The sequence below is a fragment of the Vicugna pacos genome, chromosome 18 (genome assembly GCF_048564905.1).
Source record: "Vicugna pacos chromosome 18, VicPac4, whole genome shotgun sequence".
Classification (NCBI taxonomy): domain Eukaryota; kingdom Metazoa; phylum Chordata; class Mammalia; order Artiodactyla; family Camelidae; genus Vicugna; species Vicugna pacos.
This window is the reverse complement of record NC_133004.1, coordinates 6,675,124-6,691,218: the sequence shown is the minus strand read 5'-3', so window position 1 is coordinate 6,691,218 and position 16,095 is coordinate 6,675,124. Positions and strand designations below refer to the sequence as shown.

Below are 16,095 nucleotides of genomic sequence, written 5' to 3'. Positions count from 1 at the left end.
ACCACTTAGCTGATCTGTTCTGCCTTTACATTTGACATATTTTCTTGTTAATGAATTAGTACTACATTAGTGATCTATATGTTTATCTGATCAAGTGTTCTGAAATCTTTCAAAAAGCTCCCCAAATATAAAATTCTAATTAATTAAATAAAAATTAATTTAATTAATTAAAATTCTTTTAATCTCCAGTTAAGTTTGGGATGCTACAGAAGGCCCCTGAAACATCCCAAAGAGAGATTTTTAACTATAAAGTTTCATTTGGCATTTTAAATAACATGGAATTGTCAAATGAATCATAAAACTTCTAAGGTTATATTGAATGAGAAATATTATTAATATAGGTATTGTAGAAATTATATGGACTCCCTAAAATTCTGGTTTATCTGAAATGTTACCAGTGATAATTATGGGTATAGTGAACAGGTTTCTTTATTGATTATAGTGTAACGGTGTTTAACCATGCTTTTAAATCTTTTGTCATTTATAGACAGTTAATTGTTTTCTTCTGATGGTTTTGCAAAATGCTTTCTCTTCAAGGAGATTTACTGATTTCTAATAAATTTCAAACTACAGCACTGAACTAAACTGGGTAAGAAATTTTAAAGTTCTAATGAAAACTCTCATTAAAAGAATTAGTTACATGGGACTGATTAACCAGCTGAATATGGTTATAATTTTTGATATTGTTTGAAATACTACTGCCTTTTAACCTGTTTCCCAGACATAAAGAATCTCTTCTCCTTAAGCTAGTTATGGTTCACAGCAATTTGATAAATTATAACTATGTATACAGACTTGGAACAGTTATCTCTTCTCTCTATCTGGTCCCTCAAAAGACTAAAAATACTTAGGTCCCCAGTGGCTCTATCAGACAAATTAGGGAGATCATCTCCTAAGAGATATAGGAGTATAAAGGTATTTTAAGGATTTTAAAGAGAAAAGAATTTACCTAAATCTGTAAGGCAAAAATCCATGAAAAGCCTTGACGTGGCTTTCTTGGCCTTAGAAAACCTTATTAACATTCTACCCTGAGACTCCGTATTAAAACTTCCAACACAGTCAATTTAAAAAGCCTATATGATCAAATAATCAGATTTAATTTGTAAAGAAATTAATCTTGATTTGGCTATATTTGAGAAAACTGAGGGTAACTTTAGAGAGAAAAAAATTATATTTTAGTCGATATTAAATTCTAGTTTTGTTAATTGAGGTCCATATTTACTAAGACACTTCCCAGATCATTCCTTGCTGTTATGTCACACTGCTGTACAGTTTAATTGAATTATGAAAAGAATACTCTAGGTTTGATTCTGAAGCTCAGTAATCTATCCTTGGGTAAAATTCCAATGCCCCATGACCTGCAGCCAGGGGATTATACATACTGCAACAGGCATGACTTAAAGAACTGTCTCCAACCTGAATGGAAAGACCCTTTTTCAGATACTCTTAACTAGACCATACACACCAAAGCTGAAGGAAACGGAGTCTCGGATTCATTTCCTATCTGAAACAGCCCCTGCAGTGCACTGGCCTATAGAGCGCTGCTCACCTTAAAACAATGCCCAAATGGAGAAAAAGCTTCCATACCAGGATGAGAAGAAGACGACATCTGAGCTAGACTGCTGACCCAAGACACCGGACCAGGACTGTATACCAATTACTTTGATAATTTCTCCAACCTTTGATTATGAACTACTCCACTTGTTAAGTTTATGATAAATTACCTATGTCTAGTACTTCTGTGTTACCTTGGTGGGTTTCCCTACTCCAAGGCTCTAACTAGGTAGCCCTCAAAAATGTTATTCTAAAAAGAAATTATAGTTCTGTTTAGGCCACTGTTGATCTTACAAGGTGGGAGATTTCAACTGGCCAATTAATACCTGCTCTGACCCTGACCATAAATATGAACTTTCTCATAGGATCAAACTCAGAAACACAAGCAAAATTTTAACCCAAAAATACAACTTCTTGACTATTAAATTCTTACTCGTGACTTTATTAACGTTACTAGCTGTATTACTTATATCCTGTCTATTTTATAAAATTGTTGTCTGTTACATTTCCCAATGTGTAACTAGGCCCACAAGATTGATGATGGCTAAACATCTTGAAGAAACAGATAAAATTTATAACCCTGAATAAAATAAATATAATAGTGTGATTCTAGGTATGGGAATGAGCAAAGAAGGTTAAACACTTCCTGGATCATAATAGAGTAGTAAGACAGGTGATCCAGAGAACTTTTAGTATCAACAGGGCCTGATAAAAAAAACTAACACCTTGAATGGCAACTCAGAAGATTCTTCACCTGAACTAGGAATGAGCCATCCTAGCAACGTGGGACAAAATTGGTCATGAAATGTCTCTCAAAATATTGGTCGAATTTAGGACCAAGGGGGAACACTGTGAATGAAAATACTACAATGTGCATGAAAATACTGCAACCATGACAGTAAACAAAGAATGCTGAATCCGAGTCATCAGCGGCTGCTGCCAACCCCCAGCGAGTACATGCCTACAGCCCGGCCTCTCAGCCACTCACAGTGGTGCCCTCTGAGCAGACTCAGTGCAAGAAAGGACAGGATACTGGCCCTAGATAGCCAGGGGCTTGCCAAAGGAATGAATTCAATGACCCAAATGTTTGCTTCCCACCATACATAGAAAACCACTAAATACTTGAACTTGAGATATCTGGTTTTCTTTAGATAACAAGCAATATTTTATTGTTCCAATTACCTGATCTTTGTTGTAAAGATTCTATTTATCCTAGCTCCTCCCCTACCTCTTGGGAGCAGTCCCTCAGAGTGATCTGAGAGGCTGTCATCCCGGCTCGAGTCCTCCAGCCAAATAAACCAAATCCCTTAACATTTAGGCTGAACGTTTATTTCAATGAAGTCCCAGAATAGACACAACTCATCAATTCTGTAATGGAACACACTGAATCAGGAACCAAAAGCGTGTTTTAGTCCAGAAAATCTCCAGGTTCCTATTTCTTCCTGTCATTATACAATCCCTCCAGAACTCATTACTTTGCTGTCTGCTCCTCTGGCAACCAAACTCAGAGAAGAGTCAACTCAGCAGAGCACCATGCTGGGGAGAACCCCCCGCAGAAGCACTGCAGGCTGCCTTCCCTCCCGCACGCTCTGCTGACCCTTGGTGTCCTCCGTGGAGACCAGGCCAACACAGCTCTTCCCAACAGCTGCAAAGTCGCTCACGTTAAATAAATCATTTTATTTTATATGATATTTTACGTATATACCCATCTCTGAAAACAGCTTTGCCAGAAGCCCAAATCTTCAACATTAATCTGCAAAGGCAAATCAGGTCCCCAAGGGAAAACAAGTCTTAAGACGACGCTAAGGCCTCCAAAGTCCTCTCCACGACCATGAACCAAACTGCCTGCAGGTCTGCAGCTGCAGGAGGCTACATGTCTGCTTTTAAAGCAACCCCTTTCTGCCCTCGGGTGCTACAATGCCCTTTTATGCCCTCCCATCACAGGGCAAGAGCAGCCGCTGCAGAACCTTGCAGGGCAGCTCTGACAGGACTGGACAAAGGGGATCAGAGCTAAACAAAGCATTCTGATGACACGAGCTTGTCACTGTGTCTCTTTACAGATGTAGATATATATAGAGAGAAGTGGGGTGATATTGCTCAAAGTCACACAGCTAATAAGTGGCAAAGTATATAACTCTGCTCCTCCCTCCTGTGTGACGCCCAACTGGGACAACCACAGGGTTCTCTCGTGGCTGCCTGAACAGTCTTTACCTATCACTCATGACACACAATAGTGTCTGAACTTAGCCTGAATTTGCAGCATCTTTTCCCTCCAGTTTCTCAGGAACAAGGCTGTTCGGGCCTGTATGAATTCCGGCTTCCTGAAATCTCCGTGCTCAGGCTGGTCTTGCCTGTGCATCCGGCCCGCTGCTCAGAGGCTCTTCCTCCCCTGCAGGAGGACGTTTCTAATCTTCACAGGGACACAACCTCAGGGGAGCTCTCCTCTCGCCCTCAGCATGGCAGGTGTCCCAGGCCTCATCCCGAGCAGCCCCGTTAGGACGGTGTCTGCCCAGCTCTGCTAGTCAGATCAGCAGCCTCAGTGCCAGGGATTATGCCCAGGTCACACTGCAAACCTACTGCCCGCCTCACAGCCCCCAGCCAGCAGGTTACCTGGAAGTCACAGCAAGTGCCCCACCCAATCTAGAAGTCTCTTCTTTTGCCAGCACCACTGATGAATGGTTTCCAACCTTCGGTCAGTTTTGCAGAAAACAGCACCTTCTACAGTGAAGCGGGTGGTTTTTCTTCTGCGCCTCATCCTTACTGGAAACGTAAAGGGAAACCAAAAGGCCTTTTCTCAACCCTTTTCTGATGACACCCTCCCACCCACAATACTCATATGCTCAAGAGCTTTGGATCCACATGATTTTCTTTCTCTTAGGCTAAGTGGCTCAAAAAACTAAGGGATTCTTTCTCCTTTGAGGGTATTAGCACTCAGTTTCTCGGCTTTAATCTGTTTTTGTCTCTCTCTTCAGTGACCCTAGCAGTTGCCACCTCTTACTCCCTTCAGCAGCCTCCCTCCCAACATCTAGTCTAGGAAATCAGCTGTGATGAGGGGCACGGGGCAGTCACAGAAGATGCAACTAAGGCACAGAGAGGCTACATAATTTGCCCAAGAAATCACCTTGAACCACCAACAGAGTGTGTCACGTCCCTCTGTTTAACTCTAATGCTAAGCAAGTTAACTTTTTGTAGATTATGTTTATAAACAGATGAGGTATGAAAATACATACAAGGACACACATCAACTCTAAGATATTCATTAACTCCACTATTTTGTTTCTATTTATTTTATTTCTATTAAAAAATTAAGAACCCCTGCAGTCAATATAGCAAAATGTTACTGGGTTTTAAATCCAGAATATACAGGGGTTGTGTCATTACTCATTCTTGTATGTATTTTCACAAGACAAAATGATTTGAAAGTCTTTCTCCCCGCCCCCTACTCACTACTGGCTCTCACCAGAGCTCCCAGACCACACATCTAACAGCCTTTCACTTTACCCACAGCTGAACTCATCAGTTTTCCCCCAGAACTCCCTCTGCTGCTTTCCCTCCTCAGAACACAGCAGGACCATTATTTAACTCATTAATCCACCAAGAAACCTGGGCCTTACTCCATCCTACCTTCACAGAAATCATTGATCCTTTCCTCTTTACCATCTAAACATGTCTTCAATCTGTACGCTTTTACCCACTGACCGTCCCACCGCTCAAGTGGAAGCCAACAACACTGCCCACCTGGACTCATGAGTCTCCCAAGTGGCCCCACAGCCACTCTCCCCTACTTGAGACAAATGTGATTGTGTCTCTCCCACGCTTTTGGACTCATTTCAGACCCACTGTTCTTAGAAGAAACTTCAATTTCTTCACCTGGTGAAGGTCTTTGCCATGAAACTGTCAGCTCAGGAAGGGCAGGACACACCCTCGTCCCTCGGCTCCACCATCTGGCAGAGCATCAGCTTGGGAGGATTGAGTTCTTAGCAAACTACTTCACTTATCCATACAAATCCATGGTAGATTAGAAAGATTTTAGATGTTGAGCTCGACTATTAATTTGGGGATTTTGCACTGGCAACCTGCAAGTATATATTCTAATTATTGTGTCTTCTTAAAACCATACCCAGATTAAAGGAGTATTTGTGGAATGTCTTCGGAGTAAAAGGGACTGTACTTTTACAGATTTTATGTTTTAAAATAGGAACAACCCGGACAGGGTCAAAAATAGTACCGCCTCACAAGTGACAGAAGACAGGTGAGACGCATATAGCAACAGGTCACAAAGATGGTAAGAGCAAAGTTGTTTCTCCAACCCCCGAAAAAATTCCTCCAAGAACTGAAAACTCAGAAATTTGAAAGTAAAATACTATCATATAAAGAAAGAAAATAAATAATCCTCTTCATCAGGGTTTCTAGATCTGACTGCAGAGTTATTAGCAGGCCATACTGAATCCTAGCACAGAAAAATCAGATGGACTAGTGGTGAGTAAGTTCCAGGAAAACGGCAGTAACTCCTCCACTTGAAAGAGGACACACACTCACTTGTTCAAGGTGATTGTAAACCACATTCTGCAGAAATTCAGAAGATTCAGGCACCGCTTCTAGATGGTGATGACACGGAAGGACGGCTTGGATGCATGCTTCTAACTGAGTCACCGGCATTCTTACACTGCAGGGGGAAATGGAGGCCCTCAGCCAAGAGCACAGTTGTTCCTGTCATGTATCCCAGGCCGTGCCTCGGGGACTCAGTGTACTGTAGCAGTCTGGCCCCAGGTGAGGACCCGCAGCGTGGCCCAAGCAAGCAGGAGGGGCACTGTACTTGAGAAATCCCATCCCCCATGGGGGCAAGAGGGGCTGGTGGGGTTGTGTGAACCTATAAATGCTCATAGAAATACACCTGCATACATTGAAGTGATAAAATTAAAAGTAGCAGGCTATTTAACAAAATTTCAATTGTCAGTGTTAATTTTACCATTCCATTCCGCTTGTCCCCTGCACTCTGAGACAGGCTTAGGCTCTCTCACACATGCAGCTCTGATGCAATAGTTGTGAAGTTATTTTACTTTGCTGCAAGTGTCTTCGCTCCCAGTGTCACTGTGACTGTCGTCTCTTAACACAGTCAGATATCTTCCTGGATCTCTCCCTGAGTTCCTTGCTCCTGCTTCTCAGATCCTGAGATAAAGAACAGGTGAAGGCACATGACTGGAAAAGTCAATGTGGACTTGACCAAAGTCCTCAGTGACCCGCTAGGTGAGTGCTGCCCACCCCTTACCTTCGATTCTCAAGGTTCTGCCCAGGGTGACATCCAGCCAGGAGAGAGTCCTGGGCCCTATTAAAAGCTGTGTGGCTTGGGTGCAGGGAAAGCTGCAGGAGCTGGTTCCATAGCCGGTCCCATCCACACCTCTGCTCCTCTCTCTCCCGAGGCAGTGCTGCCAAAACCCCAGGCTCCCTGAGCTTCTGTCTTTCTCTTCTACTCTACTTCAAGCCCTTTTCCTCTTCCTTTATTCCCTGATTATCCCTAGCTGGAGTGATTTTTCTATCATAGAATCTGAAAAAATTTCCTGCAGCTGAAAAAGAGGTGCCAGAGGTCAACGCGCATATGGTGGTTCCTGAATAGAGCCCCTGGTTAGGGGGACCCTCACCAACACTCATGGGGCATCAGGCATGTTGCAGGGTCGACCACCACCAACAAGAGTTTGCTGTGACACCAAGGCACGCACAGCATCCCTGCTCACTAAATTGTAGTTTGTAGTCCTTTATTAAGAAGCAAAAATTAAAAAATTGCTCATGTTTCTTACTAAAATTATTTATGAGGGAGAAAAAGAAATTGTAATAGAAAGAACAAATTTCACTCCATGTTAGATGTGTTCATTTGGCTTTAATCCTGTACCTTGTTTTCTAGGCTCAGACTTGCTATCTCTGCACCTTTTGTAAAAGAAAGTTGCCTTTAGCCTGAAATATCCAGGAGGGTCTATTCTCCGGGCTCTGATCTTTAAGGATATTTGCTCTTCTACACTTATGTATAGATGGCAAGTTGTAAAATAGTGAATAACCTTTCTTTTCTTTGGAGGTTTTATCGGGGCACCATAATTTGACCCACATGGACAGCTGCAGGAACAAAGGATTTCAAGGACAAACAATTCATACAGCAAGAAGTTTGCAACAACCAGCCACATCCCCGCCACTTTTTAGTATACAAGGAGACTGAATTCTGCCCTGGGGAAGAGAGTTCTACTGGATAACAATATGCCATTTTCTGGGTCAGCCAGCTTTACAAATAAAGTCCCTTTTCCTTACTCCAACATCTCATCTCCCGATTAATTGGCCTGTCATGCAGCAAGCAGAACGAGTTTGGACTTGGTAACAAATTGACTGCCTTAGAGGTAGTATGTCTCCACTGTTTCCTCATTTCCAATATTTCACAACCTATCAATTTTATATGCTTTTTAACAACATGAACAAAAAACCTATTACAAGGAATTGATTCCACAGAAATAAAATTATTTCTACTCCTTCAAAACTTTTTTCTTTTCTATTTTATTTTGTTTTGCTTATTGAAAAGAAAATAAATTCAAATCTTTTTATTTCACATATTTTTATAACTAGATATTGTAAATACTACAAAGATATTTAAATTGCAATAAAAATTGTTCATATATTAGTATAAAGATATATACACAATCAATGCAGATTAGGAAAGGAGTAGATATTTACTAAAAATCCACTGCACATCCATTCTTTTACAAGCATATCCTGGAATATAAGCTCTATTATCCAGGGTCCCCCACCCCCAATCTCACTACGGAGTCCCTTAGTAATCAACTACCAAGGCACCAGCATAGAACCATGAGATCACTATTTTAGGTATAAATGAGAGTATTAGCTCATTCAATTCTAAAACAGAAACCTTAAAATAAATACTGAACTTACTTACAGATAAACAAATTTGGACACAAAAAAGTACAGTTTCTCCCCAAATTCACAAAGATAATAACTGGTAAAGGCAAGATTTGAACTCATCTGCCTTGAATATAAAGCTAAGTTGGAAATCCCCTTCAACTGTGGAGGACCAGCAGCACAGCCTGTCACCCTATCTTTGTTCAGATCTGGCTTTAGACAGCCTGAGACAGCACCCCTTCCTATGGAACTCGAGGGCAAACAATAACAATAAGGATTTTATATTCAGTAGTTTCTTAGGTCTCAATTATATAAAGTGTCAGCAGGTCAGCAGAAAACTCTGGGAAATATGAGTGGGTCCAGAGCTTTTTGCTGATAAGAAACTCAATCTATCAGGACAGAGTGACCTTCCCATGAGAGGCCTCATGGACATAAACTAAAGGCAACTGAGCAATGAAAACTAGCAAGAACATGGAACTCAAGCAAGAAGGATCCTTACCATCCCCTGCCCAGTTGCCTCTTCACCTTTGTGGACAAGACGGCAGAAGGTCCATGATCTTGTCCAAGTTACAACATCATGGATTCTCACCCATATACTATTACTACTCTATGCTGTCTTAAGTCCTTTCCAACTAAAATATGATGACACCAATATCTCAGCGGAATATCTATGTCTCCACTTTTTCTCTTCTATTAGGAGACTATATCTATGGCCACAAAGCCGAAATTCAATTAAAAACACCATGCACGAAGCCTGGTGAAAGTCTGTGTAAGAGACATTGTTCTCAAGCTCAGTGAGTGAAAACTCAGAAAAAGTGGTCCTAATCCCTCTGCAAGTGGAAGGTAGACTGATTGTGTGTGTGTGTATGTGTGCACACGTGTGTGTGTAAATCAAATACAATGTATTCTGGGATGTGCACAGATTTTTTTTATGTTACTATCATTTCATGAGGATGAGCCAACCTTTAAAGTAATTTGAATCTACTATTCTGAGAGAGTCTCAGGATCTTTTGGTGGAGGATGGGAAAGGGGAAAGGAAAGGAGGAAAGAAGTAAATGAAGCAAAGCTGTAAGTATACTGCTAGGGAAAAGCAAGACATTAATTTTGTTCCTACTTGCATCACACACAAATTAGGGACTGGCTTTCCCACATGTCTTGTCAAGCACTGAGTTGCAGAAGAACAGGTGACAGCCCATTTCTCACTGAGCTTGTGACTGTACGTGGCATCTTATAGACACTAATTATTTAACCTGATCAAACAATCTAGCAGCAGGCTGTAATTCTCCTATTTTGAGAGATAAGAAAACAGGAAGTGAAAGAGGGTATATAGCTTGACAAAAGTCAGAGGACAAGTAAACTAAAGAGGATGAATTCAAACTCAGATCTGAATGCAGAGTCTGATCTTCCCACTCCGAGGGCTGGAAATTCCTTAACACACAGGGTCCCCAGCTCCTCTGCTTTGTTCCTGGCACCAAGCATTTCCCATGGCGATATTCTCCAATTCTCAGACACAGCGCTCTGTGCAGCCAATAACCTCCATTCGACCTTGATCATCTACCTGTCACGCCCACCAGGCTTCACCAGGCAAGAAAGCTGGCTTTCAACTGCATACAAAGCCACCCCTGTTTTATCCTGGACTCTTCAGCGGCTTTTCCAGCGTAAACACAGCCATGAAAGTGCTCACAGTTTGTACATGAGCCACACTACCTCTCTCCATCTCTGTCCCCACCTATACTACTTTGCTATGACCATTTTGAGAATCTTGGAAACAAATTTTTAAAAACAGAAAAGAAAGGATTCTGTAACAAGTACTTAATACTTACAATTTTAAATGAGAAGTTACAAAGTGAGTATTTACAAACCGATTCTGCCTTCCTAGGTGTCAGTTTTAACAGTTAAAATATACAATAGCAAAAAATTCTGACTTAAATAATTAACAAAAACATCAACAATAATCTGGAATAAACTCAAAAACAATGCCCATGTTGTACATAGAGGAAGTGCAGGACTGTACTGTGGGGTAAAGTAAGAGGTGTGAAAGTAGAGACATCAACATTTTGTATGGAGGAAAGCAGTTTTGTAAAAATGTATGTTCTCCTAAAGATAATTCAAAAGTACTAAAAAATCCCACGACAGCACTTCTTTTTTTTTTTAACTTGAAAAATTATATTAGAATTCTTCAGGAATAATAAAGTCATAATACTAACCAAGAAAATTTGGGATCGAAAAGAGAATCAAAAAATCGCACTGTCAGATATTAAATAAATGTTTACAATATGTAAGATATAGTGCTAGTGTAAGAAAGTAAGATTGATAAAAATAAACCATGAGCTCAAAAAGAGACTCTAGTGTACATAAGTATTCTTTACAGGTGGGATTTCAAGTTAAAAAGCAAAGTAGGAATTCAATAATTGTCTTGGGACAATCAGAGAATCCCCTGGAAAAAACAAATTCTATTCCAGTCATAATGACCACAAGAAAAATTACAGAATGTGATGTGAATATTAGAAAGTACTAATAACAGCGAATATAATTCTTTGCTCATATTAATTCAACCTCTCTTCACTATAATAAGTACCATCATCATCTCCAACTTAGAGATTAAAAAAACCTACAGAAGAAATTTATACCATTATAAGAAAGTATTTCTAAGAATAATATCAGGAATAAAACCCAAAAAGAAGACATTTACAATCTTAAGATTATTTTGGGCCACAACAAAAATGAACCTACTGAACAAAATGAAAGGCAAAAAATGACAAGGGAAAGCTCTCTGATACATGTTGATGAAGACAAGGGGTTAATGTTCATAATATACATAGAGCTGTCACAAAGCAACAAGAAGCTGCCTCACTTAAATGTGTGCAAAGGACAAAAGAGATCATTCACTTTTTAAAAGTCAGATGGCTAATGAGTGAAAAATGCTCAATACCTCACTGGTCATCAAGTGCAAATTAAAACAATGAAAAAGTACTTTTGCTCATCATATTGGCACATATTTTTAAAAGATATTCTAGCTAGTGTCCATCTTTGAGAGAACAAACTGTGAGAGATCTTTTGGAGGATGACATGTCAATGGATATGTAAACTCTGAAAAACGTGTGTACACACAGGCTGAACTCCACATTTTGGAATCGTTTCATTTAGAAAAATTCAGTTCAAAAAGATGTACTTATCAGAGAATTTACACAGCACTGTTTACAATGGTGAGAAGAAAAGCTGAAGTGAAATCATATCCAGCGATAGAGAATTGGTTACATAAGTTATTCTACATCTTTTCATGCCCCACAGGAGAAGGAATTTCTAGATTCACTTGAAAGGAGCCTGTGATTTATGTAGTTGTCACATCCAAGGACTAAATTTCCAGAAAACTTAATGAAAATAATACTCATACAAGATCACAGGAATGTTTGTATAAGAAGTATGCCAGTCAAACACCCTTTCTGACAGTGGAAAATGGAGAAAACTTAAGTGTCCACCATCAAGACAATGATGCGGTAAATCACGGTGAGCTCTGGGCACTAAAGTTCCGGTGTTTCGGCGTGGTCCAAGGCCTTGTCCACAGTACGCTCCCACGAAAGGTGTCCTTACACAAGAGACCAAACCTGCATATCAGGAAAACCCTCTACTCTATCTGAAAGGACCGGGTGAGTCTAGAGGGAGAGGATGTCTGTGATATATACCTGAGTGAATAAACCGAGCTGCAGAAAATATATAGTATGGCCTTATTTTTCAATAAAGCATATATACACACACATAGACATAGATTTCTCATATACGTGTATGTATGTGTTTATTTATATGACATAGGCATAAAGGTCATGAAATATATACTCCACATTGTCAGCAGTTTTTACTCTCAGGAAAAAAGGGGAAGGGAAGTAGGGGACTTTCGATACCACAACAGATCTCTTTTCAGAATTTCAGTTAAGTATACTTGGAATTTAAAAGTTTATTTAAGTCCAAAGTAAAATGGACGAGGACTCCACAAGACAGAATGCTATACTAGTCATTAAAAATCATGCCAGGGGAGATAGAATATTGTAGAAAAATGTGTAATAAGCCGAATGGAAAATGGAGGTCTCCACACAGCAAACAGGCACACATTGCTCGCTGGTTTTTATGACAGAGGTAATACACACTGATGAAAAGAACAGAAAATAGATGTTAATGTGTTAATTATTATCTCTGAGTACTGGCACCAGGATAGATCCTTTTGACCCTTTTTTCAGACATTTATATTAAATACACACTATTTTTCATCTGAAAAATGCATTTTTAGATGTCTAGTACCACACATTGGAAAATTACACGAGTACTTACAGAAACAAATAACTAGGAGACACCGCAGCAGCGTCACAAAGTGTAGAAAGGGCGATCCTGAATAACACCGCGCAGTTACATAAGGACCCACAAAGTGAGAGCACCTGCTGTAACAGGGCGCGGCCCCCTTCCATTTGTCAGATGTGTCTTCAGGGCTGAGGCAGTTCTGAGCACGGCCAGTGTCAGTGCTGGTGTCTGGATGGATGCCACTGGAGGTGAGGGCACCTGCAAGCCGAGAGGAAGAACAGAAATCATCCTCTGCTTTTTCTGTCTTGTTTCTTTGTTACTTTTAAAGAGAGGCGGAAATAAGATAAACTGGATCTTTCCTACTGAAATTTCAGTAATGAAACCATTTTTAAAGTGATCACAACTTATATTCTGCCTATGACTCTCTTTTCAACAAAGCATCATATTTATAAAATGTTAATTAACTCAGTTAATTAACTCCCTGTTGAAACATTCTAGTAAAGAGCATGAACTGCAGTATGTAAAAGAACCACACCTGCAGTGACTAGCTCAGCTGTCTTGATGGCAGTGCAGTCAGCCCCCACCATCCCGTGGCCCTGAGCTCCTGATGCTGGTAAGAGAGCGCGCTGCTGCCTCAGATGGAAAGAAAAGGTGAAAGCATTTTCTGAAATCTACAGCACTGACAAAGCATAACTGATAAATCCCAGGCTCCTTTGAGGCTGTCATTTTCCGTTTCTGGCCAACACCCGTCAATGAGCAGAACCACCCCATTCCCGAGTCATGGGACTCACGTGGGCAGAAGTTTTGGAGAAATTTCCAGGTATAGAATGTAAACCAAATATACATAAAACTCTGAAAAAGAAAAGATGCAATAATCTGATTTTGGAAGACACTAAAATATTCTCCTAAGCCTTAATACTTGGAAAGGCTGGGCTTCTACTAAGCCACTTATTTATTTCATAGCCAATGAGCATCTCCCACAAACCCTGTTTCCCTGTGTCTGCTGGGAGCTTCAGGCACATTGATGTTGTCTATCTTATAAGTCACAAGGCAGAGGCGTGTGTCTCACGCTTGCAACTCTCACACAGGCTCAACTCCTAGCCTCACTGTATGAACTTGGCCCCATTTTCTCACCTGTTTATTTGGTATCTGTTCTTCTGTAAGCTGCCTGAAATGCTTATTGAAACAAGTCAGAAGAATGAGTGGGTAGAGAAATGGACAGATGGACAGGTGAGAGATGGGCAGAAAAACAGAGAGTCTCCAAGAGAAGGGGAGCAATCAAAATTACCTATGCAAAACCCTCTTCTAGTCAGGGAAGGAAACCACCACGGAGAAGTGTGAAGAGGCAGGTTGCTTAGGACTGTTTCCTGGATTCCATGAAAAGTCACACCAAGAGATGAGAGGGTAGAACTATAAATAATAAAAGAAAAAATTCATGCATGTTTGAAAAATATATCTACATTATGTACTTTCTAAAGAATAGAGTCAAATCAGCAAGGCCCAATAACACAATCCTTGGGTATTTACAGAAGTGAGAATCCCATCTCCAATCTGCAAGGCATCCCTTTGGAGCACTGAGAGTCTACACGGTGCGGTCATAAAGCCATCACCGCAAAAGCGATGCTATCCTGCACTTACGAGGAAAGAGCAGCTGTGCTCGGTCTGCCTACACGTGTCTTTTACACCCCTCAGCACCTCTACGGGGGAGGGACGCCTAGTGAGCCCCATCTCTGCAGGACAGAAAACAAGTCCAAGAGAGGCTAAGCCGACCTGTCAATTCTCCATCTCACAGGACTTGTCACTCCAGACCAGGACTCTAACTCGGACCCACGTTTGTAACCACAGTACTACCGTATTTTATGTGCTTTTTGTGTGTATAATACATTTGTTTCTGGCATGAAAGGGTATTTAATAAATGATCGGTTGTCTTGTCTATCTCATTAGCTCACAATCTTTATATTTTTGAATTGTACTCTTCCCATGGAGAAAGGAACGGAAAGAGCGGGGATCAGAATGAGGTGGGGCTCCATTCTTTATCTGTTGCCTCATCTCATCGAAGTCCCCAAACAAGGAGATAGAGCAAATGTTCTCGTCATCATTTAAAGAGAGGGCTCCAGTGATGGTGACTTACTCAACTCCAAAACCAAGTCTGGGGGAAGGGCACATGCAGCAACGAGAGCAGTATCACCTGTAGGAAGGCGAAAAGAGCTCAGGGGATGGCTCAATGGGTCAGCCTGATTTCATTTCAATCGATAATACAATAACACACTAAAAAATCTAGCATGCAATGGATTTGCTCTTTCTTGACATCTAGCAAGTTTCCACATCTCACATGTAACATTATCACGAACTAGTGAAAGGAAGAGTCCACAGACAAGGAAAATCAATGCCACAGGCAGGCTGAAACACAGGCTGGAGGAAAGGAAGGGAAAGGGCATAGTTAAGAAGAGGCGAAATTCTGGGAAAAAGACATCATCACAAGGAATCTCAAGCATCATCCAGCAATCATATAATCATTCTTTCAAGGGAGAGTTACTTAGGTCCTATTTTGTGCAACATTGTACAGTGGGCGAAGCAAGAGCACAGCGTCCATGGTGGCAGCAAGTTGCGGAGCTCCAATACACTTCTGATCCCGGTACCTTGCACACTTGTCCTCAGTATAAAGGCAAAATATATAGTAAAATAATCCAATGTAAACTCTATGCAATGCTGAAAAAAATTAAAGAATACCTAAATACCTGGACAGACACACCACGCACATTCCTGAATCAAATGACAGCATTCTTGGGATGGCAGTGCTCCCCAGAGCGATCCATATATTCAATGTGGACTCGATCACAATCCCAGTGGGTTCCTCTGCAGAAACTGACTATCTGCTGCTACAATTCATATGAGAATTCGAGGATCTCAGTAACCAAACCGTACTTGAAATAGAAGAAGAGTTTGAGAGGACTTGTAATTCTCAATTTCAAACCTTACAACTGTATCTCCAGGTGAGATTAGAGGCCATTTTTAAGTTATAATTGTGTTTATCCTTATTTTCTAAATTCTATACAACGAATATACCTGTTAGAATAAGAAATTTAAAAAGTAAAGTATCTTTTAAAACATGCAAACCGATTCATTCATTGGGAAAAAATATTTTGACTATAAAGAAGTAAACAAATATCTAGTGAAAAAGGACTATTTAAAAACAGGAGTGCATTTACATTTTTTGTAAATTGGAAACTGAAAAGCACAAACACATCAAGTTTCTAGGGAGAGTGTTGCAACATATTAATTGTTATTTCCAAAATTCTAATTGAACAATGAAAACTCAAGAAAGAGAAAATCTTGATTGACAGCCAACTGCAAACA

General features: G+C 40.5%; 2 protein-coding genes across 2 annotated transcripts in view; both read right to left on the bottom strand.

Moving 5' to 3' along the window:
• The window catches only part of LOC140686882 (trafficking protein particle complex subunit 9-like), a 592,436-nt gene that overhangs the window by 126,904 nt on the left and 449,437 nt on the right, over positions 1-16,095 (bottom strand). The window contains exons 5-6 of the mRNA XM_072942047.1: positions 12,876-12,996; positions 6,094-6,220 (exon numbers count right to left, since the gene is read on the bottom strand). Of these exons, the coding sequence (XP_072798148.1) occupies positions 6,094-6,220; positions 12,876-12,996 (248 nt within the window). The remainder of the gene's footprint in view (positions 1-6,093; positions 6,221-12,875; positions 12,997-16,095) is intronic.
• Positions 1-16,095, bottom strand: part of LOC140686901 (trafficking protein particle complex subunit 9-like) — a 548,774-nt gene that overhangs the window by 472,523 nt on the left and 60,156 nt on the right. The window lies entirely within an intron of this gene.